The 18,797-nt window shown below is 44.7% G+C and overlaps 1 protein-coding gene across 1 annotated transcript in view; it reads left to right on the top strand.

Annotated features, from left to right (window-relative positions):
- B4GALT5 (beta-1,4-galactosyltransferase 5) overlaps positions 1–18,797 on the top strand; it is a 78,098-nt gene that overhangs the window by 44,599 nt on the left and 14,702 nt on the right. The window contains exon 2 of the mRNA XM_039230017.1: positions 12,442–12,576. Within this exon, the coding sequence (XP_039085948.1) occupies positions 12,442–12,576 (135 nt within the window). The remainder of the gene's footprint in view (positions 1–12,441; positions 12,577–18,797) is intronic.

The raw sequence follows: 18,797 nt of genomic DNA on the forward strand, positions 1-18,797 counted from the left end.
AGTCAAAATGAGATAAAAGGGGGTAGATGTCTGAGGCTGGATTCTCCCCTTCCATGCATTGGCTACTGGTGCTGTGCGGGTAGTTGGTGGACCCAGGAGGCAAGCAAGAGTAATAAGCCCCCGCCCCTATTCTTTTGTCTCTCAGCCCCCTTCCCTCCCAGCCATAGAAGAAGGCTGATGCCAGGCTTCGGGCTCAGCCTTCGGAGGTGATTCTGCTGGGCCAGCGCCATGCGAAATAAACAGTCTTTTCTGATTCCCTGCTTTTCTCCTCCTGGGCGCCGAGTATTTGCTGTAAGAGTAACTCTGGAAAATATGAAATTTGCGGTCAGTTCAAACCGATTTGGTTGCTGCACGAACTTTCACTGTTGGAGCAGAGAACTTCTTTATTATATAAGGGTTTTTCTGACAGCCACCAAAATGCCGCACGGTAACAAAGAAAAGAAAGCGCTGACGACCCATGATTCTACCAAGCGGAGAGGACTCTGTGAACATTTGATGTACAAATCGTTAAATGTTTTATGCATTTATTTTTCCTGTGTTTCTTTTTCTTTAGTACAGATGTGGTGTGCTACACACATTGTTCGACAGTATGATTGTTTAGATGAAATAATGATCGCTTAGGTTTCCATGGTGTTGACTTTGCCATAATTTTTGTCCTTAGGCCTTACTGTTGCACATTTAGGTAGGTTTGTGGTTTTGCTTTTATAGATAAGACCGAGATAAACATCCTTGAACGCATTTATTTGCCCAGTTATTTCTTTAGGATGAATTCCTGGAAGTGGTAACTCTTAGGTTAAAGAGTGAACATTTCATTTCTATATGTATTGCCGGTTTGCCCTCTAAGGGTTATGCCAATTTCTAGTCCCTTCAGCGGGTATGAGGTACCTATTCCCTGCATCCTCACCAACATTCGTTATCAGTGTTTTGAATCATTTAGGCAAGCAGCTTGGAGCTTCATCCTAAAACCTTAACGTTTCTTATTTGCAAAAGGATAGAGGAAACATAGTTGTAGGCAGATAGCATTTCAGAGGTGAAGAAATTCAACTCTTTGCTCTAGAATTGTGTTCTTTTAAATCACAACTAAAATATAATTTTTCAGCATGGTACGAGAGGAGAGAGAGAGAATTAGAAGCCCTTTTATGACCCTTGTTCATTGTCGGGGGCTCCAGTGTAATTTCCTGACCTGTGTGTATGGAGAGGGAGGTGGCCCCGGGAGTGTGGCCTCCGCATCCATTCAAGCACCCTCTCCAGCTCTATCGTGAAGGGGGCTGAAGCGCCACTGTTCTGGAAATGAAGGCCAACAGTGTAGGGCAGTCATACCCTAACTGGCTATGGAAAGGGAGAGGAGAGAAGGCAGAAAATGTAAATCTGGGGTGTGTGTAGTCCAGTTTCTCCAAAGTGAAGAAAGGAGAAAACAACACACTTAACAATCGTGAGATTTGAAGGGTAAGGAGACTTAGCAGTTTGGTGATTCTCAAGGTCCAAAGGGAAGGGAGAAGAGTCAGAAATTTTCAGTATTATATGATTCTGTATTTTGAATGCATTTCGTGTAATTGTGTCTGTAGATCTCCCGTTGTATCAGTGCTGGGGGTCGTGGCTTGGTTGGAAAGAGATTGAAAAACCTCATATAGTTCAGTATGAACATGATACAGATGGGGGCCAGCCAGGGTCCAGAGACCACAGGGCCAGCCAGGGACAGGACTCAACCCAGGGTCCCCGGTTCAGGAACTTCCCCTCCACCTTTTTTCTTAGCACGAAGATTTTTATGAGGGGTTTCTTACCTTTCCCACCATATCTGTCATTTGTGTGGTACACATATGCTCTCCTCCCCAAAGACAGAAAGGTAGAATCCCTTGTCCATATGTAAATGTTTGGTTTCTGCAGACATTTCTGGTCCTAAGAAGCTCTCCTGGGCTTCAAGGCAGGGAGGACTTGAGCAAGCCATTATTAACAACCTTTCTAGAACAGAATGTTGATATGGGGATAATTCAGGTATGGCAGCTACATACTTTATATACTTGCTCTCCACCCCCCCCCAGCCTGACAACTAAAGAATGAAATTGTGCATGCTTTGTTTATTAATGATTAATGTCTGTTGTTAGATAAATTCACTCTGCCTGGAAGTATCCTTGATTTTTTCTCCATATTACACACACACACACACACACACACACACACACACACACACACATGGTAGAGAAAAGTTGTAATAATAGAAGAGGGGGAAAGAAACAACTTACATACTGTTAACACTTAAGCCTGTTTGTAAACTTGCTTATATTTTGCCTTATGCAGATGCTCATTCTTTAGCAATAGTTAGTGTATGTAACAGAACTTGTTTCGTGTTAAAGTGATAGTCTGTATTAGGTGTTTAACTCTTGTTCTGTGTATAAGGCTTCATAGTTTGTACTTGTAACGTTACAGAGGGCTCTGTCAAGTGTATGTTTCCCAGTTAACTTCTCTGTTATTTTACTGCTGCTTTTGAGTTGTCCTCCAAGTTTTTGCTGTGAGAAATAATTTAATAAAAGACTTTGTGTGTAGAATGCCCTCATGTTTGGAATAGGTTGCTTGAGACTGCTAGAGCAGAGGATATGAGCGTTTTTATGGCTCTGTGTTGAATTTGCAAATAGTTTTTCCAAAGGGTTATACCGCTTTACGCTTAAACCAGCAAAGTTAGTCAAGGATAAGTTTCACTGTGCCCTTTTCTGGCTGAATCTTCCTGGTGTGGTTGCAGAAACCCTGATGTTCCTCTTGCTTTAGAAAACAGGTCACCTCCACCAAACGGCTGTTAATAGCCTGCTGTGTGCCAAGCTGTAATTCATTAATTTAATAAATAGCGAGTGTCTACTCTTTATCAGACATTATAGGTGGGGGAGGGGCAGAGTTAGACAGTCTGTACTCATTACGATGCTCACAGCCTGCTGGAAGAGCCATGCTCACAGGTATGGGGTCATGGATAAGAGTTCATGTATCAGTTGGGAAAGAGCCCAGACCATTCTAATCCTGGGGGTGGAATGATACCAGGAAAAACTATGAAAAGAGCCATTAAAGCTTAGTATTCACCAGGGCACCTTCAGACGGAGAGGGGGCGGCCCCAGCGGGAGGTGGTGCTCTGTCTGGTGGCCTGGGAGGTTAGGCCCAGGAGGTGGGTGGAGCCTTTGTCTCGCTGGAATCAGCTGCCTAGAGCAGCGTGGTTCTGTCGGTCCACATCTCCACCTTCTCTGCAACTTAACCCCCAAGGCAGAGCCAGGGTAGATGCCGGCATTCGATGGAAACAGTGCCAAGTAGGTAATTTACAGTTTTCTCCGACCCAGGGTTCCGTGCAGGTTACACAGTGCGGGACTTGGGCTTCCTCCCTCGCCGAGCCCCTCTTGTGGGTCTGTACTTCTGGAGGTTTGTAATCGTGCTATTAGGTATTTGGGGGGAACAAAGCAGAAGCTTAAGTGACTGCCTTAGGCAGCTTGGCTAGTTAATATCTGTTTAGGCAGCATTTTCATTTCTAATCTCATATACAGTTTAATAATTTAACAGCTAATACACTAACGGGTCAGTGGAAATGGTAACAGAGTATTTCATAGTTGTTAATTTTTACCACTTGGGTTTTTCGTATTTGTTTTTATTTTTTTAATTGCTGGGAATAATAACCAGGGAGGGTGGAAAACAGAATTTATGATTGACTTGGTGGTTTTTCTGCCTCACATGGGAAGAACTAGGAAAGTAAAAGGTTTGTGGAGTGAAATTTTTCCTCCAGTATAATTTTGGGGATTCCTAACTCTCTTAATGCCCTCCCCCAACACCCAGTTTTCTTTAAATACTTTGTGTGTGAAAATTGCCACACAGTTGTTCTGGAGCATTAAAATAGATGTGCCAAAGACTGTAAATTTGTTATCAAAAAATTCCTTGCATCTTAAAAAAAAAAAAAAGAAGCTTCTTTTCTTTCTTAGATATGTGTCACGGTGCACTCACCACCTTGAATGTTACTGTCTATCTCTCAGTGTCTAGTGTAAGCCTCCAATATTTAAGTAGATCTGAAACGCAAAGATTCAGGATTCACATTAGAGCTTCAAACTTAGTACATTTTCATAAAACTTAGTAAAATTTTAGGGGTGCACCACACTCTATCCTGAGCACAGACACCCACTACTGAAGTGTAATATTGGGAGCCAGTCGGGTGCAAGATATTAACACTAAGGATCCAGAGGAAAGGAACCTATAAGCAAGTGTGGGAACAGTAAGTATGCATTCAAGAGGTTCTAGGCATTTGAGAACCAGAGAAGATGGAACATAGTATTTGTTAAAAACTTGGACTCTGGAGACAGAGAAATCTTGGCTACACACAGTCGAGTTACTTTTCCCAGCCTGAGTCCCCTCAGTCTATAAGATGAGGGTAGTAACCTACCTTGGTTTAGTGTGAGGTGGAAATGAGGTGACAGACACAGGTATCCGGGAAAGTGCTGGCACACAGGCTCAGCAAATGCATGACTTTTTCTAGGAATGCATCTCTTTATTAGGGTGTGTGTGTGTGTGTGTGTGTGTGTGTATTATATGGATATATATAAAAGCAGAATAAGTGGGGGGGGCGCCGGGGTGACTCAGTCAGTTAAGCGTCTGACTTTGGCTCAAGTCATGATCTCACAGTTTGTAGGTTCAAGCCCCGCGTCGGGCTCTGTGCTGACAGCTCAGAGCCTGGATCCTGCCTCAGATTCTGTGTCTCCCTCTCTCTCTGACCCTCCCCTGCTCACCCTGTCTCTCTCTCTCTCTCAGAAATAAATAACAAAACATTTAAAAAAAAGTAAGCATTAAAAAATGTTTTAAAAAAGCTGAATAAGTGAATGCATTCTTTTACTGAACACCTCTGTGCAGAGCAGTGAACACTGGTAATCTCTGTTTTGGGTGCTAGAGATTTTAGTTGTTTTTCAGGTTCTGGTTTTTCTCAGAAAATATTGGCCAAAAAAAGTGGTGCAGGCTTTGTAAATACTATAGCACGGCAAAGCGCGGACTCCAGAATTCCTATGACACGTCTCTGTTCTCTGTTTCCCCTTAATTTTTATTGTATCCTGTGTGCGTTTCTTACATATGGGGGAGGGGACAGAAAGTGAGAAACTTTCCTGTTTTCCTCTCTTCCTTTTCTGCTTCTGTTCCCTTTATATTCTCTCCCTTTCCCCGGCCTTTATTTTATATCAAGAGCATGGACATCTGAATGGGGTATAACCCTGTTGGGGTTAATGGGGTATAATCTATTTATGGATTTGTCACCGTGTTTCCCCTGAATGTGCTTGACACTGTTAGAAGTCACACATTGCATGGTCTGTAGGGGTGGTCAGAGCAGAGATGCCCGGTGTGAGTAAATCCAGGGAAAGAAGCCATGGTCTGACAGCCTGGGCCAGTGCGAAGCAGCACCTTTGCCTGTCCGATGCCCCCCCCCCCCCCCAGCTCTCCCTGCTGTGGTCAGGGAGACCCAGCAGTCCCTAGCTTTCTCCCCTGACATCTTCACTCCACTCCATCTGCCGGCTTCCAAGATTTTGGCAGACGAGATATTCCCCTGCTGCTTCACACAGAGCGAAAATATGGCCTTTGGTAAGATTTGGACACCCAACTTTTAATAACCAAGTGGGATTCTGCCCACAGAGCCCTAGTCAGTTCATCCAAAGAATTTCCGTCCTTTGATTAAGGAACTTAGGTTCTAGATACTAAAAATAAGAGTCCTTTCTCTGGAAGCATGAGTGAGTCGGGGCGAATTTACTTGTTTGGATTGATACCTGCTAGTTGGCCCACCCGAAATCTGACCCTGGACTATTTCTTCAATGTCAAGCCCCTAAATATAGCACATAAAGCCCTTTGTGATCTCACGCCCTCTGTTCTTCTGGCCTCCTCGCGCGCTGTGCCATACACACCCTTCATTCCAGCCGTATGAGCTGCTTTTTGATCCTCAAACATATTTTCTGCCCCGGTGCCCGTTCGTCCTCAAGGGTGCCCTCCCTGGCCTGGACTTGTGCAGTGCTCTTCTTTCAAGACCCTGCCCTAGACGACCCCTCTTCTTGAGCACGTTTCCCTGCCCTCACAGCATGACTTAGCGGCCCCTCTCCTGTCCCTTGGGAAGAGGACTGGTTACAGATTTCCTTCCCCGGGTCCTGCAGTGCAGGCAGTGACAAGGATCATACCTTCTTTATGGTTATCTGTTTATCCACCCAGTGGAGGGCAGTCCTTGGCACATAATAGGTATATAAGGAGTGTTTACCTGGCTTCCCTTCCGTATGTTTCTTTTAATAAAAATGTGTAAGCGTATAAAGTCTCACCTTATTAAAGTCAGAAACAGCACGAACGCACACATGCGTACGCTATTACCTCTCTTTGCCTCCCCCCCCCCCCACCATTTAATAGGGTATCCTGAAATTCAGTTCGCGGATTTTCTTCATTCTTTTTTTTTTGGGGGGGGGTACCTTTTATCAAAATCCACAAATAAGTGAAGCAATATAAGTGAACAACAGCTTGATGAAGTTTTACAAAATGAACACACCCATGTAAACAGTACCCAGGTCAAGAAATTAAAAAGCTACCAGAAGCCTCCTTCCAACCACACCGCCCACTTCAAGGGTTCCTTTCCTCCTGACTTATTTTTTTTTTTATAGTTTTATTGTCAAGTTGGTTTCCATATAACAACCAGTGCTCATCCCCACAAATGCCCTCCTCCATGCCCATCACCCCCCTTCCCCTCCCCCCTATACCCATCAGTACTCAGTTTGTTCTCGGCATTCAAGAGTCTCCGTGGTTTTTCTCCCTCCCTCTCCCCACTATTTTTCCCCTTCTTCTCCCCCACGGTCCTCCGTTAAGTTCCTCCTAATCCTCCTATACGTGCAAACATATGGTATCTGCCCCTCTCTGCCTGATCCTGACTTCTTACTCAGTAGACTAGCTGTGCCTGTTTTTGACTTTGCACTTCATGGACGTGGAATGATAACGTGGACCCTTTGGTGTCTTTGGCTTCACGTGATGTGTGAGAGGCCCATCGTGTGGTCGCTCACACTTGTAGGCCGTGCATTCTGGTAGCTGTATAGATGCTGATTCAGATGAACTATGGATTTTTAATCTGTTCTACTGTAGAAAGACTCGTGGGTTCTTTCCAGTTTGGGGCTATTTTTAATGGTTCCTCACTTTTCTTCACGGCCTCCTAGTATCCATCCGTGTGGATGTACAGTAATTTATTCAACCAGTCTCTTTTGGATGGACATTTAAGTTCTTTCCGATGTTTTTCTATCACGAATAACGTTTTGAATTAACTTGTGCCTTATGTTAGGGGTATGAAAAAAAAAAAAAACCAAACAACTTCATGAGGAGGGAAAGTCCCAGAGAACATTTATTGGGGGGAAGAGCTAATCGAATTGGCAGCTCTGCTCAATTGGTAAAAAGAAATTGCTGAAATTTTCTTAAGAACAGGTTAGTTCAGGGAACATTTTGGGTTCCTCTCATAAAGGAGTGGGAGGTGGTGTACGAGAACGGCTTGGAATCCCATTATCTGTACCTGCTAGGGCACAGCCTCATTCAGAAGACTCCGTTTATCGTCCTGACTTAATCACTTGTTTACAGATTTGCTGTGCACCTTCCTTGTTCCAGACCCACTGCCCTAGCTGCCAGGGGCATAGCTCCTTGCCTTCAGGGAGCTCCCATTCTAGTGAGGGAAGTAGCCACAGACAAGACAAAGAAGAAAATGTATAGTGTGTGAGCCGGGAAAATAAAACCGGAAGGCATATTGGGCTGTGGGTGTGCACACATGCGGGTGCGTGTTGGGGTGTCCGGTGTTGGGGTAAGACACAGGTCTTAAAGGGCGGTCAGGAAAAGAATGGCTTTTTTTCTACTTTTAGCTTACCGAGCCAGATGTAACCAACATTAAGGACACACATGTTGAGGATTAAAAAATAATGAGCTCTCTAAATATGTAGAATTCTATAATTTTGTCTTTCGCTCAAATGATTTTGCTCCTAATCTGGAATGTCAGATCTCACTGTCTCGTAAGGAATTTTTGTGAGTCAGAGTCACTTGTTAATGTGTGTGTTCAAGTGAAAATCATTTACCTGATTCATAAGGATGTGGAGGCTGACCGGAATTCTAACAGAGAGGGGAGAGTATGCCTTCCGGTTTAGGAGACCCAGGGCTTTGCTTCCGCAAATGATCTAGTTAAAGCCGTGGCCCAAGGCTGCTTACGCTGGCACAGGGATGGAAATTTCCAATTGTGTACACCCGAACAGGGCTTATTTTTCTCAACTGCATTATGGTCATAAGAGAGATCCCTTAACCTAGATACTGGGGCTGGATCATAATCATGGTTTCTTGTGAAAGTGTAAAGAAGTTAATAGTAAGCCTGAATTTGTAGTAAGTGCTATTTTAACACTTATCACACTGCATTATAATTGTTTAATTGTGTCTGTACCTTACTCTGTGCTGTCTTACTCATCCTGGGCCCCAGTGACCTAGTACTGCCTGTCAGGAGCACCCAGGAAAGCAGGTGCTCACTCAGCAGATACTTGTTGACACAATGGAGGACTGAACAACAGAGTGCCAGTTTAAATCAGGTTTAAAAAAAATTTTTTTTTATGGTTTTTATTTATTTTTGAGACAGAGAGAGATAGAACATGAGTGGGGAAGGGGCAGAGAGAGAGGGAGACACAGAATCTGAAACAGGCTCCAGGCTCTGAGCTGTCAGCACAGAGCCCGACACGGAGCTCGAACCCACAGACTGCGAGATCATGACCTGAGCCGAAGTCGGACACTCAACCGACTGAGCCACTCAGGTGCCCCTAAATCAAGTTTTAAAAAATAATACTAATAAATAAATTCATTGGGTTTTTTTGGGGGGAGGGGTTGTTTTAGCTGTGGTTCAGCCACGGTTGATCAAGACGATATTATTGGGAAGTACTGTTTTCCCAAAATGTCATGGCACACCTAACCTCACCTGTCTGGGTTTTTTTGTTTTTGTTTTTTTTTATATTTTTATTTATTTCTAGGAGAGAGAGAGACAGCGTGAGCAGGGGAGGGTCAGAGAGAGAGGGAGTGACAGATTCTGAAACAGGCTCCAGGCTCTGAGCTGGCAGTCAGCACAGAGCCCGACGCGGGGCTCGAACCCACGAACCGTGAGATCATGACCTAAGCGAAAGTCGGACGCTTAACCGACTAAGCCACCCAGGCACCCTATCACCTGTCTGTTTTTGACTTCACTGACTGTATGACCTTGGGTAAATGACTTCTGGAGGACTTGACTTCTTTATCTCAAATAAAAAATCAAGATGATATTGACTTCACGAAGATGTGAATTTTACCGGTGGGTAAAAGTGATGGGAAGACATTTTGGACCCATCTCAGAGGAGGATTTTCTTTGAAGTTGGCTGTGTTTTACATAGATTCAGTCTTTGTGGAAGGCACAGCTCTGGGTTGATGTGGAAGTAGTAAATAGGCTTGAAGAGTGTTTTTCAAAATCTCATCCAATTTTGAGTCTATGAATTTGTGTTTATTTTCTTTTGTTTGGCAAAATGTATTGCCTCAGTCTTTTTTTTCTAGCATTGTGGTGATTCCTGCAGATAATTAGAAAAAGCATGAATAGATGGTTTGAGTAAATTTGTTAGTCGAATGGGAAGACTAACGCATGTGACAGTTGTTAGGAAACTAAGACAAAATATAAACAGAGGGCAAATTTCTGATAATCTGTAAGAGTACCACAGAAATTTGAAGAGGACTAAAGGAGTGTAACTGGGAGTTGAAGGGTTAACGAGATGTGTGTGGAGGACAGGAGCACGGAAGCTCCCTGATGGAGGCTTTTAAGCAGGAGCAGTGTGGATAAATCTGTAATTAAGAAAGATCCATCTGGCAGCTTTGTGTAGGAGATAAAGGCTGGAGAGCTAGCTCCTTAACAGGAACCACATAAGCCACGTGGGTACCTGCAATCTTTGAGGGAGAGGCTGTGGCCAGAGCGGGTCCTAAAGCTCAGTCCTCTGAGCATGGGCGCACCTGCTGCGGGCCATTGCTCAGCTGAGCTTGGTGAAACTGCATAGAGAACCTAAAGCCTAGAAACTGACTGTAAGTTGCATAGTTCTTACTTGCCTCTTAGGATAATTATGAGGATTAAATGAGATAAAGAATTACGTAACGAAGTGCTCAGTCAGTGTTACTTACTATTATTATGTGGCTGCACTTCCCTAGAGCCCTGATTCTGGAGCTGTTCTCAGAGCCCCCCTCCCCCATTGGTATCACCTGTGAGCTTGCTACAAGTGCAAATTCATGGGCTCTCCTCAGGCTCCATGTAGCTCTGCAAGGTGGTAGGCAGGGAAAAGTTGAGGACTGTCCCCAGAGGAATCCTACCCTTCGGATTCCAGAACAAAGAAAGGGAGAGAATTTAAGGGGCCCAGAACAGTGTCCTGTGCAGTGCAGAAGATACAAGCACCGAACCGACTGTGAAACTTAGGGAAAGGAAAGCAGTGTATTTTTCGCAGTGCCCAGCTAACAGCTTTACACACAAAGTTTAACAAATCTCTGTTTTTATGTTACTGAAGACAGCTGGTTTAGTAGCATGTTGGGGCTGGAAGGAAGATTTCAGGGCAGTTATAATATGTGTAATGTACATATTATGATGATAAAAGACACCATGAAACTACATTAGAAATTTGTTACTGGATGGAGTTTAAATCTTCTGTTGAGGGATATTTCTGGATGCCTGCCTCCTGTGACTGGGCATTGTGCTGTCTATCTGCTGTAAATAGAAAGTGGGATGTGACTCTTGCTTCAGAGGCCTCACAGAATTACACTTTTTTAAGGATTTGAAGCCATCGTTTGCCATAACTTTTCTGGCTACCGAGAATAAGCACTCTATCTGATCTCCTGCCTGCTGACGCCAGAAGTTAACGTGTGGTCTGTCCTCCAGTCGGTGCAAGGCCTCCTTTGAAACTGCCTCATTTCCTCCGAAAGCATTCTGAACATTGACTTTTCTTTTCTTTTTTTTTTTTTTTTTAATTTTATGGCTCCGGATAGACCTTTGGGATCATTGAAACCTTTTGCAGTATCTTATGTCCCTGTTTAACATGGGCCATCTGGGGTTTTTCATGGAGCGCTGTGCCCAGTGATGCGTCCCCATCCCCACCCATACCCCTGTCGCTGGTGCAAGCAGCGAACATGGTAGCTTGAAGTAAAATAAACTGACTTCTACGTTTCATCCATTTAGCCCTTATTTACTGCCCATTGTGTGCAGGACACTGTGATGATACTGATGAAGCAGTGTCCACGAAGTATGTCTATTGGAAGAGCCAGGACAGCCCGAGGCCACGTGTATGGAGTCTGGCAGAGTGGCCCAGACTGTGGGCCATATACCTGCCTGGTACTTGGCGGGAGGCTGGCCAGGTGTTCAGAGCTTCTCCAGCACACGCCGGAGTTGAGATCTATAAACGTGCGGCCCCTGTGAGGCGTCAGCATGGGGACCTTGGGATGGCTGTGTAAGAGGGTGTGTGTGTCTTAAAACTTTACCATTTCTTGAAAATGGATGTCCTGGTCGCCGAGACTACAAGGGGACTGCAGGAACCCTGCTCGTGTGTAATTGTGACCCCCCCCCCCCCAGCCCCAGTTTCACATCTCAGGGACACTCCAGAAAACTCCAGCGGAGCTCACTCCCCAGAGATGACAATGATTGGACAGCCTATCCGAGTGATCATTTGTTGCGAATACGTTTTTCAGTTCGGTTTTATTCAGGGTCGGTTGACATATTTGTGTCAGGTGTGCCGCACAGAAGTTCATTACTGTGTAGAGTGTGAAGGGGGAATGTTCCAGGTGACACGTGGACCGAGCACCTGCTCTTCTCCCATTTGCTTTGGGCTTCAGGGCTGAGGTGGGTGGGTAGTCAGACGGCTGACAGTCTTTCACTGTCTTCTTCTCCCCAAATCTCCCCAAAGGAAACTGGCTGGGGCCTTAGTACAGCACTTTGGGAAGGTTGCCAAGACCAGGTCTGGACCTACGTTTCCAGTAGGCAGAGCGGTCAGTGGTTTCCTTTCGTAACCAGTGACCGTCGAGAAGGCGAACTTAAAAGCAAGATGAGATCTTCTTTAAATGTTTTAATCTGTCCAGAAAGGTTTTGTGATCATCCCAGCGCCAGAACACCGATTGGCGATTTGAAGACCCGGTGGAAGAGAGTTTTTGAAATTTGTGCGTTTGTTTGTTTTTTCCTCAGGCTGAATATTGATAGAAATGCCCCCTCGGTCCTACCAGACCACCCAAGGCATCTGGTGTCCTAGAAACATAGAGCCGAGGAAAGAAAAATAAGAGTCGAAGCACTTTGGGGTTTTAGAGCCGAAAAAAAGTTTTTTTAAAGAAAGCAAGGAAGCGAGCCAAAGTATGTGTGTTTATTTTGTTTAGTTTTCATGATTGCCTTTGAATTCACCTCTTTCCCCTCTTCTCTTCTCTTTTCTGCAGTGAACACCTACCTCTTCATGATGCAGGCTCAAGGCATCCTGATCCGGGACAACATGAGAACCATCGGAGCTCAGGTCTACGAGCAGGTGGTCCGGAGCGCGTACGCCAAGAGGAATAGCAGCATGAATGACTCAGGTATGTTTTTAGTTAAGAGATGGTCTGATTAGAATGTCTTCTCCCCAGAGAGGTAAATTTGGTTCAAATAATCATTTTTGATGGGAAAAAGTGCATTGTAAAAGAGAGAAGGTTTGGCTGAGTCTTCCCTTCTTCCTAAAAAAGGTTCTTGCAAAATGAATCCTTGTTTGTTTTGCCAGCAGTGTATGCCCAAGGGATGGGATGACTCCAGTTTCAATCCTGATACTTTCCAGGGTTGGGGAGGTAAAGAATCTCTCTTAAGACTCTCTTCTTCAGCCTCTAAGAGGGGACTAGAATTAAGCAGATGTTTAGGACACCAGCAAAACAGGAGCGCCCAAAGCTGTTTCTGGAAATAATTTGATTCCACAGAATGTTCCATACTGCCCAGGAGGCAAAACAGAACTTGGTTGGATTTCCTTACACTCGCTTATTTTATGGCTCAACGTAGTAGGGTTAGTTGGTTGGCTTTGTCTCGTTAGTTGCATGTGGTGGTGGTAGTTGGTGGTCCATGGCATTTTCAAAGTAAATCTGGCCCCAGTTGCCACGCAGGAAGAGTTGCTCCGACTCTGTTCTTCCTGTTGGGCTGTACTTGAATTTGGTCAGCCGCCTAGGATTTGCTTCCCTCGCTGTTGATGAGGGCTTTAATTGAGACTTAACAAATTTCTGTGTCGTAAGAATTGCGTAATCTGTGACAGCCTCCACAAATTAGAACAGCCACTTCTGGAAGAAACGTTTAATAGTTCGCCTGGTTCACCTTCCCTAGTCAGGTGTGGTTTTCATCCTGTGGTTTAATTCCAGCTCGAAGGCTGAGTTTGGTGGTCAGAATCATTCAGCTTTTCAGAAAGCTTTTCTTCAGCTAAAGATAGCGATGACGGACGGAAGAGTGAACATTTCTGCCTTCTCAGTCTTTTGGAACTTTTACCTGTGGCTTTTATTATCTTAACAAGTGCTAATTATACAAAGAGGAATAAAGAACACAGAGGTTAGATGGCTTGCCTAACATTATATTAAAAGAGCTTATTCCTGAATCATGGTTTTGACTCTATTTTTATAAAGGCTGTACATGGCAAGTTCTTTACCTTTGAAAGCTGTCTTTTTTGTCTCTCTTTTTAACTCCTCCAAAAATTGAACATAGAAAGTATTTCCAGATGGTTAAATGGGGCGGTCGTGAGGCGTCTCTCGTCTGGCCAGGGATGGTTTTGATTTAATAAAAAAAAAGACACCCCGAGATTTTATTTTGCTAAGCATTTATGATTAGCCTTTGTATTTCTTTAGCTGAGAACTAAGGTGCTTTCCTGTGGCTTTCTTACTGATTTCACCCAAGCCTAGCGCAGTATCATAAAATGAGTTTAGTTGAAGAAATATTCTTGCCTCCAAACCAGCCCTCTCGTCTTCGGTGTGAAGTTCAGTGATTGAGCAGAGCTCACTGTACATAGAATGGGAGATCGCTTTGCAAACATTGCAGATGAAAATGCTGTGGTGGCTTGGGAATCTCAGGAGAAAGCATTGCCTCTCAAAGGGAAGTGAAATCCTTAAAAGAACTGACCACATCCTTGTTTATCAGCAGTCTGGCCTGCTGGCCAACTTAGCAACAAAGGACTATAGTTAGCAAACTGAAGCTTTAATACTTCCTTTCTTCTTGTTTGCGAAGAGTGAGTGATTGGCTTTTCAGAGCTTTTCGGCCAAATTGTGGTTTCATGAAACAATGGAAGAGAGGTCCATGCAGTTTCTAACGGCCTGAGAGAAGGCTGAGCACACTGTCCTTTCCTAATTCACTGGGTGTGGCATTAGATCTTGAAAATAACCTCACACACCATCACCCTTGACTCCAGCTTGGCCCCATCAGGTAGGCAGGATTTTCTCATTTGCACACGTAGGACAGGTTATCTTGAAGGTGTTCCAGTGACGTGGTCAGGTGACTTTGCCTGGACCCTGCCCTAAACCTGCGCTTCATTGTGTGATGAAACTAGGGAGTCCTTTGACTACTCATCCAGAGCTTTCCCTGCTGAATCAGTCAGGGGAAAAGGAGCATTTGTGCTGTCGTGACGTTTATCTGGTCCAAGTGCCCATGCCTCTCCAGGGTGAGGTGATGCTAGGACTTCCCATTGGGGCATTTGGCGAGTTAGTGTGTTCTCTCTCAGAAGTTAGAGTGGCACAGGCAGGCTGCCGTCCCTACCCAGGCGCGGGATCTCACTGACCACCCTGGGGATGCTTGTCTTTGAAAACCAGGTTGTGCCCTTGGACGGCATATGCAGGGACCCATTGTTATTTGATTTTCCACGTGTCTATCTTCAAATTGTCATAGACCAAAATAATTCTTCCCAGCATCCCCATGGTTGGAAGAATCATCCATTTCGTGTTCATGGTGTGTTTCCCTTACGCATTGGAAGTCTTTAGCCGTCAGGGGCTGTGTTGCTGTGTGGACGACGCTGTGCTGGCGCGGTCTCTCGGACTCGTCTTGGGAGCTCCGTAAGGCAGCTGCTGTCTTCCCACTTTGGGGATGAGGGGGTGAAACGCAGAGCTCGGTGTGGCTGTGGGGCAGGGCTTGGCGACCTCCAGATGCCGGCAGCGCCTTCCCGGCCTCTCTCGTCTGCGTGGCCCCAGCACATTGCTCACTGCCTGCCACACAGAAGGCCCTCAGGAAGTGGTTTTTGAGTGTGTGAGTGAATAGATTTAAGAAGAAAACATTTTAAGTGTCGTAACCTAATTCTGAGATTACCATCTTAATTGGCTTCTATGTTACTGGCACATCCTTGGGGAGTGACTACTAAAGAGGAAACATCATTTCGTTGGAAGGGTATCCAGTGAAACCCACCAATTTATCCACTTCAGAGCAGTGCCCTGGCTGGCATGGGCAGAGAGGGCGCTCTCGACTGGATGCTGCTGAGATAGCAGGGTGCCCGTCATTTCCGGCCCGACCGCTCCCCTCAGGGTCACCGTGGCCTCGGACCAGGGGAGGAGGACGGAAGTGGACGCAATCCTGGGGCCCACACCCATGCTCAGAGCCTTCATTAGGCCAAGTGTAGCTAAAAAGCTTAGTGTGGTGTTTAAATAGTGCTGGCTTGCTTTACCCTTGAAAGCTGAAGTGGTGATTGTCCAATAAGAATGCCCTTGTCAGGATCAGGACTGTGAGCCAGGAGGTGATAATGACCTGGAGAAGAGGCTTCTCAGTGTCACTGAAAACTGTGTGTGTGTGTGTGTGTGTGTGTGTGTGTGTGTGAGAGAGAGAGAGAGAGAGAGAGAGAGGGAGAGGGAACTCAGGAATCCTGCAGAATTTACTGTGAGCAGTAGGGGAGATGCTCAAGAGAATATTGGCATCAGAAGAAAATTCCCTGGGTTCATCTCATCTAGCCACTTAGGTTTTTTTTTAAGTTTATTATTTTGTTTTAGTAATCCCTATATGCAGTGTGGGGGCTTAAACCCATGACTGCGAGGTCAAGAGTCGCACTGTCCACTGATGGAGCCAGCCATTGCGTCCCCACCCACTTAGTTTTAGAAATGAGGCGAGTGGTTGGGTGACCTGGCCTTTCTCATCCTTAAATAGGAGTTTGCAGGTGCCAGTCTGTCTAGTAACTTTTCCCCAGAGGGAGATTTCTTGCCTGCGTACACGAGTGTGTCTGCACACGCACACAAACCTTCCCACACTTACAGCCCCAACCCTTTATAGTCACATGCTCAGAAGAATCTTCTCTTGTCCACGTCCTTGGAAACAGATCTGTTGCCATAGGCGAAGAAAGTCAATCAAGTCATGGCCAGGGCCCTTTGTGATGTATTCAGTGAGCCAGATATTCTTAACCTTTTTGTCTCTGGTTGTTGTTTTTCTTTATTTTTTATGAAAAAAAATTTGTTTTATTTACTTTGAGAGAGAGAGAGGCGGGGGGGAGAGCGCCCATGCAAACGGGGGAAAGGCAGAGAGAGAATGAAAGAGAGAATCCCAAGCAGGCTCCGCACTGTCAGCACGGAGCCTGATGTGGAGTTTGAACTCATGAACCATGAGATCATGACCTGAGCTGAAATCAAGAGTCATTCACTTAACTGACCAAGCCACCCAGGCGCCCCTCATTCTGTCTGGTATTTGGATGCTCAGTCCATGGTCTTCCTTATGTCTACTCACCCAGCAGGTTCAAGGTCATCCTTAGGCCTGTTAACTTGTGAAAAATGCTAATTCTTTATCTTTTACAGATACTTGTTCCAATGACATCTTTCTAGTATCCATAAATTTCCACAGTTTTCAAGCAGAGAGGCAAGTGTTTGGTCTTTTCTCAAATGGAACGGGAAAGTGGTGATTCTTCCTGGAATCTGTTGGTCGGCGTTTCCCTGCTCAACTGGAGTTGGCAAGATAGGGAGAAGGCAGATGTTTACCACTCCTAAACACCGAGGTAGCCATGCCAACCTGAGTGCACCCTGGAAACTCCCAGGGGTGGGGGCTTTCAAAAAATACCAGTGCCTGCACCCCACCGCCAGAGGCTTTTACTTCATGAGCCTGGGAAATAGCCTGTGCGTTATTAGGATTTTTACAAGCTTCGTAGATGGTTCTAAAGTGCAGGCGGGGCTGCCAAACCACTGGTGGAAAGCAGAGGTGAATCATCAGGCCATCTGCATTTGTAGGTGGGAGGGATATCTGTTATTTTTCCATTTTACAAACATAAAAGCAAGACCTTCTCTGCCCTTCTATGTCCTTTGCTGGAAGAACACGTCCTGATATAAAATAGATTTCGACGTAAATTAAAACACAAAGCCGTGGCTGTAGAAATTCAGCAAGCTCGTTTTTCCCTCCCAGCTGCTCCCTCATTCAGCAGGGACGTGCTTTCCAAGAGGAAGAGGAAGGGGCGCCTGGCTGGCTCAGTCAGCACCCTGCGACGCTTCATCTCAGGGTTGTGAGTTCCAGCCCCACGTTGGGTGTAGAGGTCACTTAAAAATAAAATCTTTAAAAAAAGAGAGAGAGAGGAAGAGGAAGAAGCTGTCGTTTGGAAGTGCCCATTTCTGGGCAGCTGGAGAGAAGTGGGCACCCCACAAATAACCAGGCAGTTTTAGCAGGTCACGAGCAGTTAATTTCTTCTGTCTCTTCCACTTCTTTGAAAGGTTTCTACTGGTGAGAAAGCAGATTTTACTTAAATGTTTATGTAAAGAATTTGAAATTAGAAACAAGGAAATGAAGGCTTTTGTGGGCCTTTTCCCCCTCAAGGTGTAGGGCAAGTTTAGTTCTACTTAGGAATTGTTTATTTGTGGGGTTTTTAAAAAATTAGTTTGTTAATTTGGTAACAAGAAGGAAAAAACTGAGTGGCGTTGGTGTGGTCTTGTCTGTTTCATGCTGGGCTCATTGTGTTTGAAGAGACTGGAAGGGACTTTATCTGGGTCTTCAGCCCCCAAAGGTAGGATCGTTAGGTTTAGAAAGTGTCTTGTCTCTTCTCCTACATGTTAAGTTTTATTTTTTTTTCCTTCTTATTTCCCGGTTAGGCTGTAGTTCTAAGGCTTGGTTCTGTCATTGCCCAGAATTATTATTCTCTTCTGGGTTTTTTTTTATTATCATTATTTGCTTATGAAAATGCTGTTATATTGCCTCAGGGAATTTCTTCTCCTTCAGAGAGGCCAATGTAATTACTGTGTTTCGAAGATGCTTCTGCCTTCGCACATGTATATATCACAAAATACACAAAATACACATTTCTAGGACACATGAAAACTTTTCCTAAAGAGAATCGTTGATAGATTTATACACCCACACATATATACGCATATATGTTTATGAGTGAGAAGTAAAATCAGAATTATCCAGGGTAGTGATTAGTATTGGAGGTTCTTAACAGAGCTTTTTGAAATGTTAATATTTTCAAAAAGGATCGATTTAGGACAGGTGTACATGTATGAGGTGAGGACTGTTGAACTCATTTCTGTTGTAAATGTCATTTTGGCTTTAGGGTTCATGCTGGCTTTGTTTATGGCTATATAATGCAGGCTTGGTGATTTTCAGGAAGGCGGCTAGTGAAAAGGACAGAAAGCATTTTGTTCCTTTCCTCCCCTATTAAGAGACTTACTTCTCTTCAAGTCAGTTCTCAGTGAGTTGTGTCCTGTGAGCCTTACAGAGTACGTAGCCATGAGCCTATACTAAAGGAATCGCTGTACTTATTAGCTGTTTGATTCTTGGAAACCCTCTCACAGTGTTTTAAAAAAAAAAAAAAAATATGTGAGTTGAAGATTGTAGAATTCTCGGGTGCAAAAGT

Source organism: Hyaena hyaena, unplaced genomic scaffold (assembly GCF_003009895.1).
Source record: "Hyaena hyaena isolate Hyena2069 unplaced genomic scaffold, ASM300989v1 scaffold_42, whole genome shotgun sequence".
Classification (NCBI taxonomy): domain Eukaryota; kingdom Metazoa; phylum Chordata; class Mammalia; order Carnivora; family Hyaenidae; genus Hyaena; species Hyaena hyaena.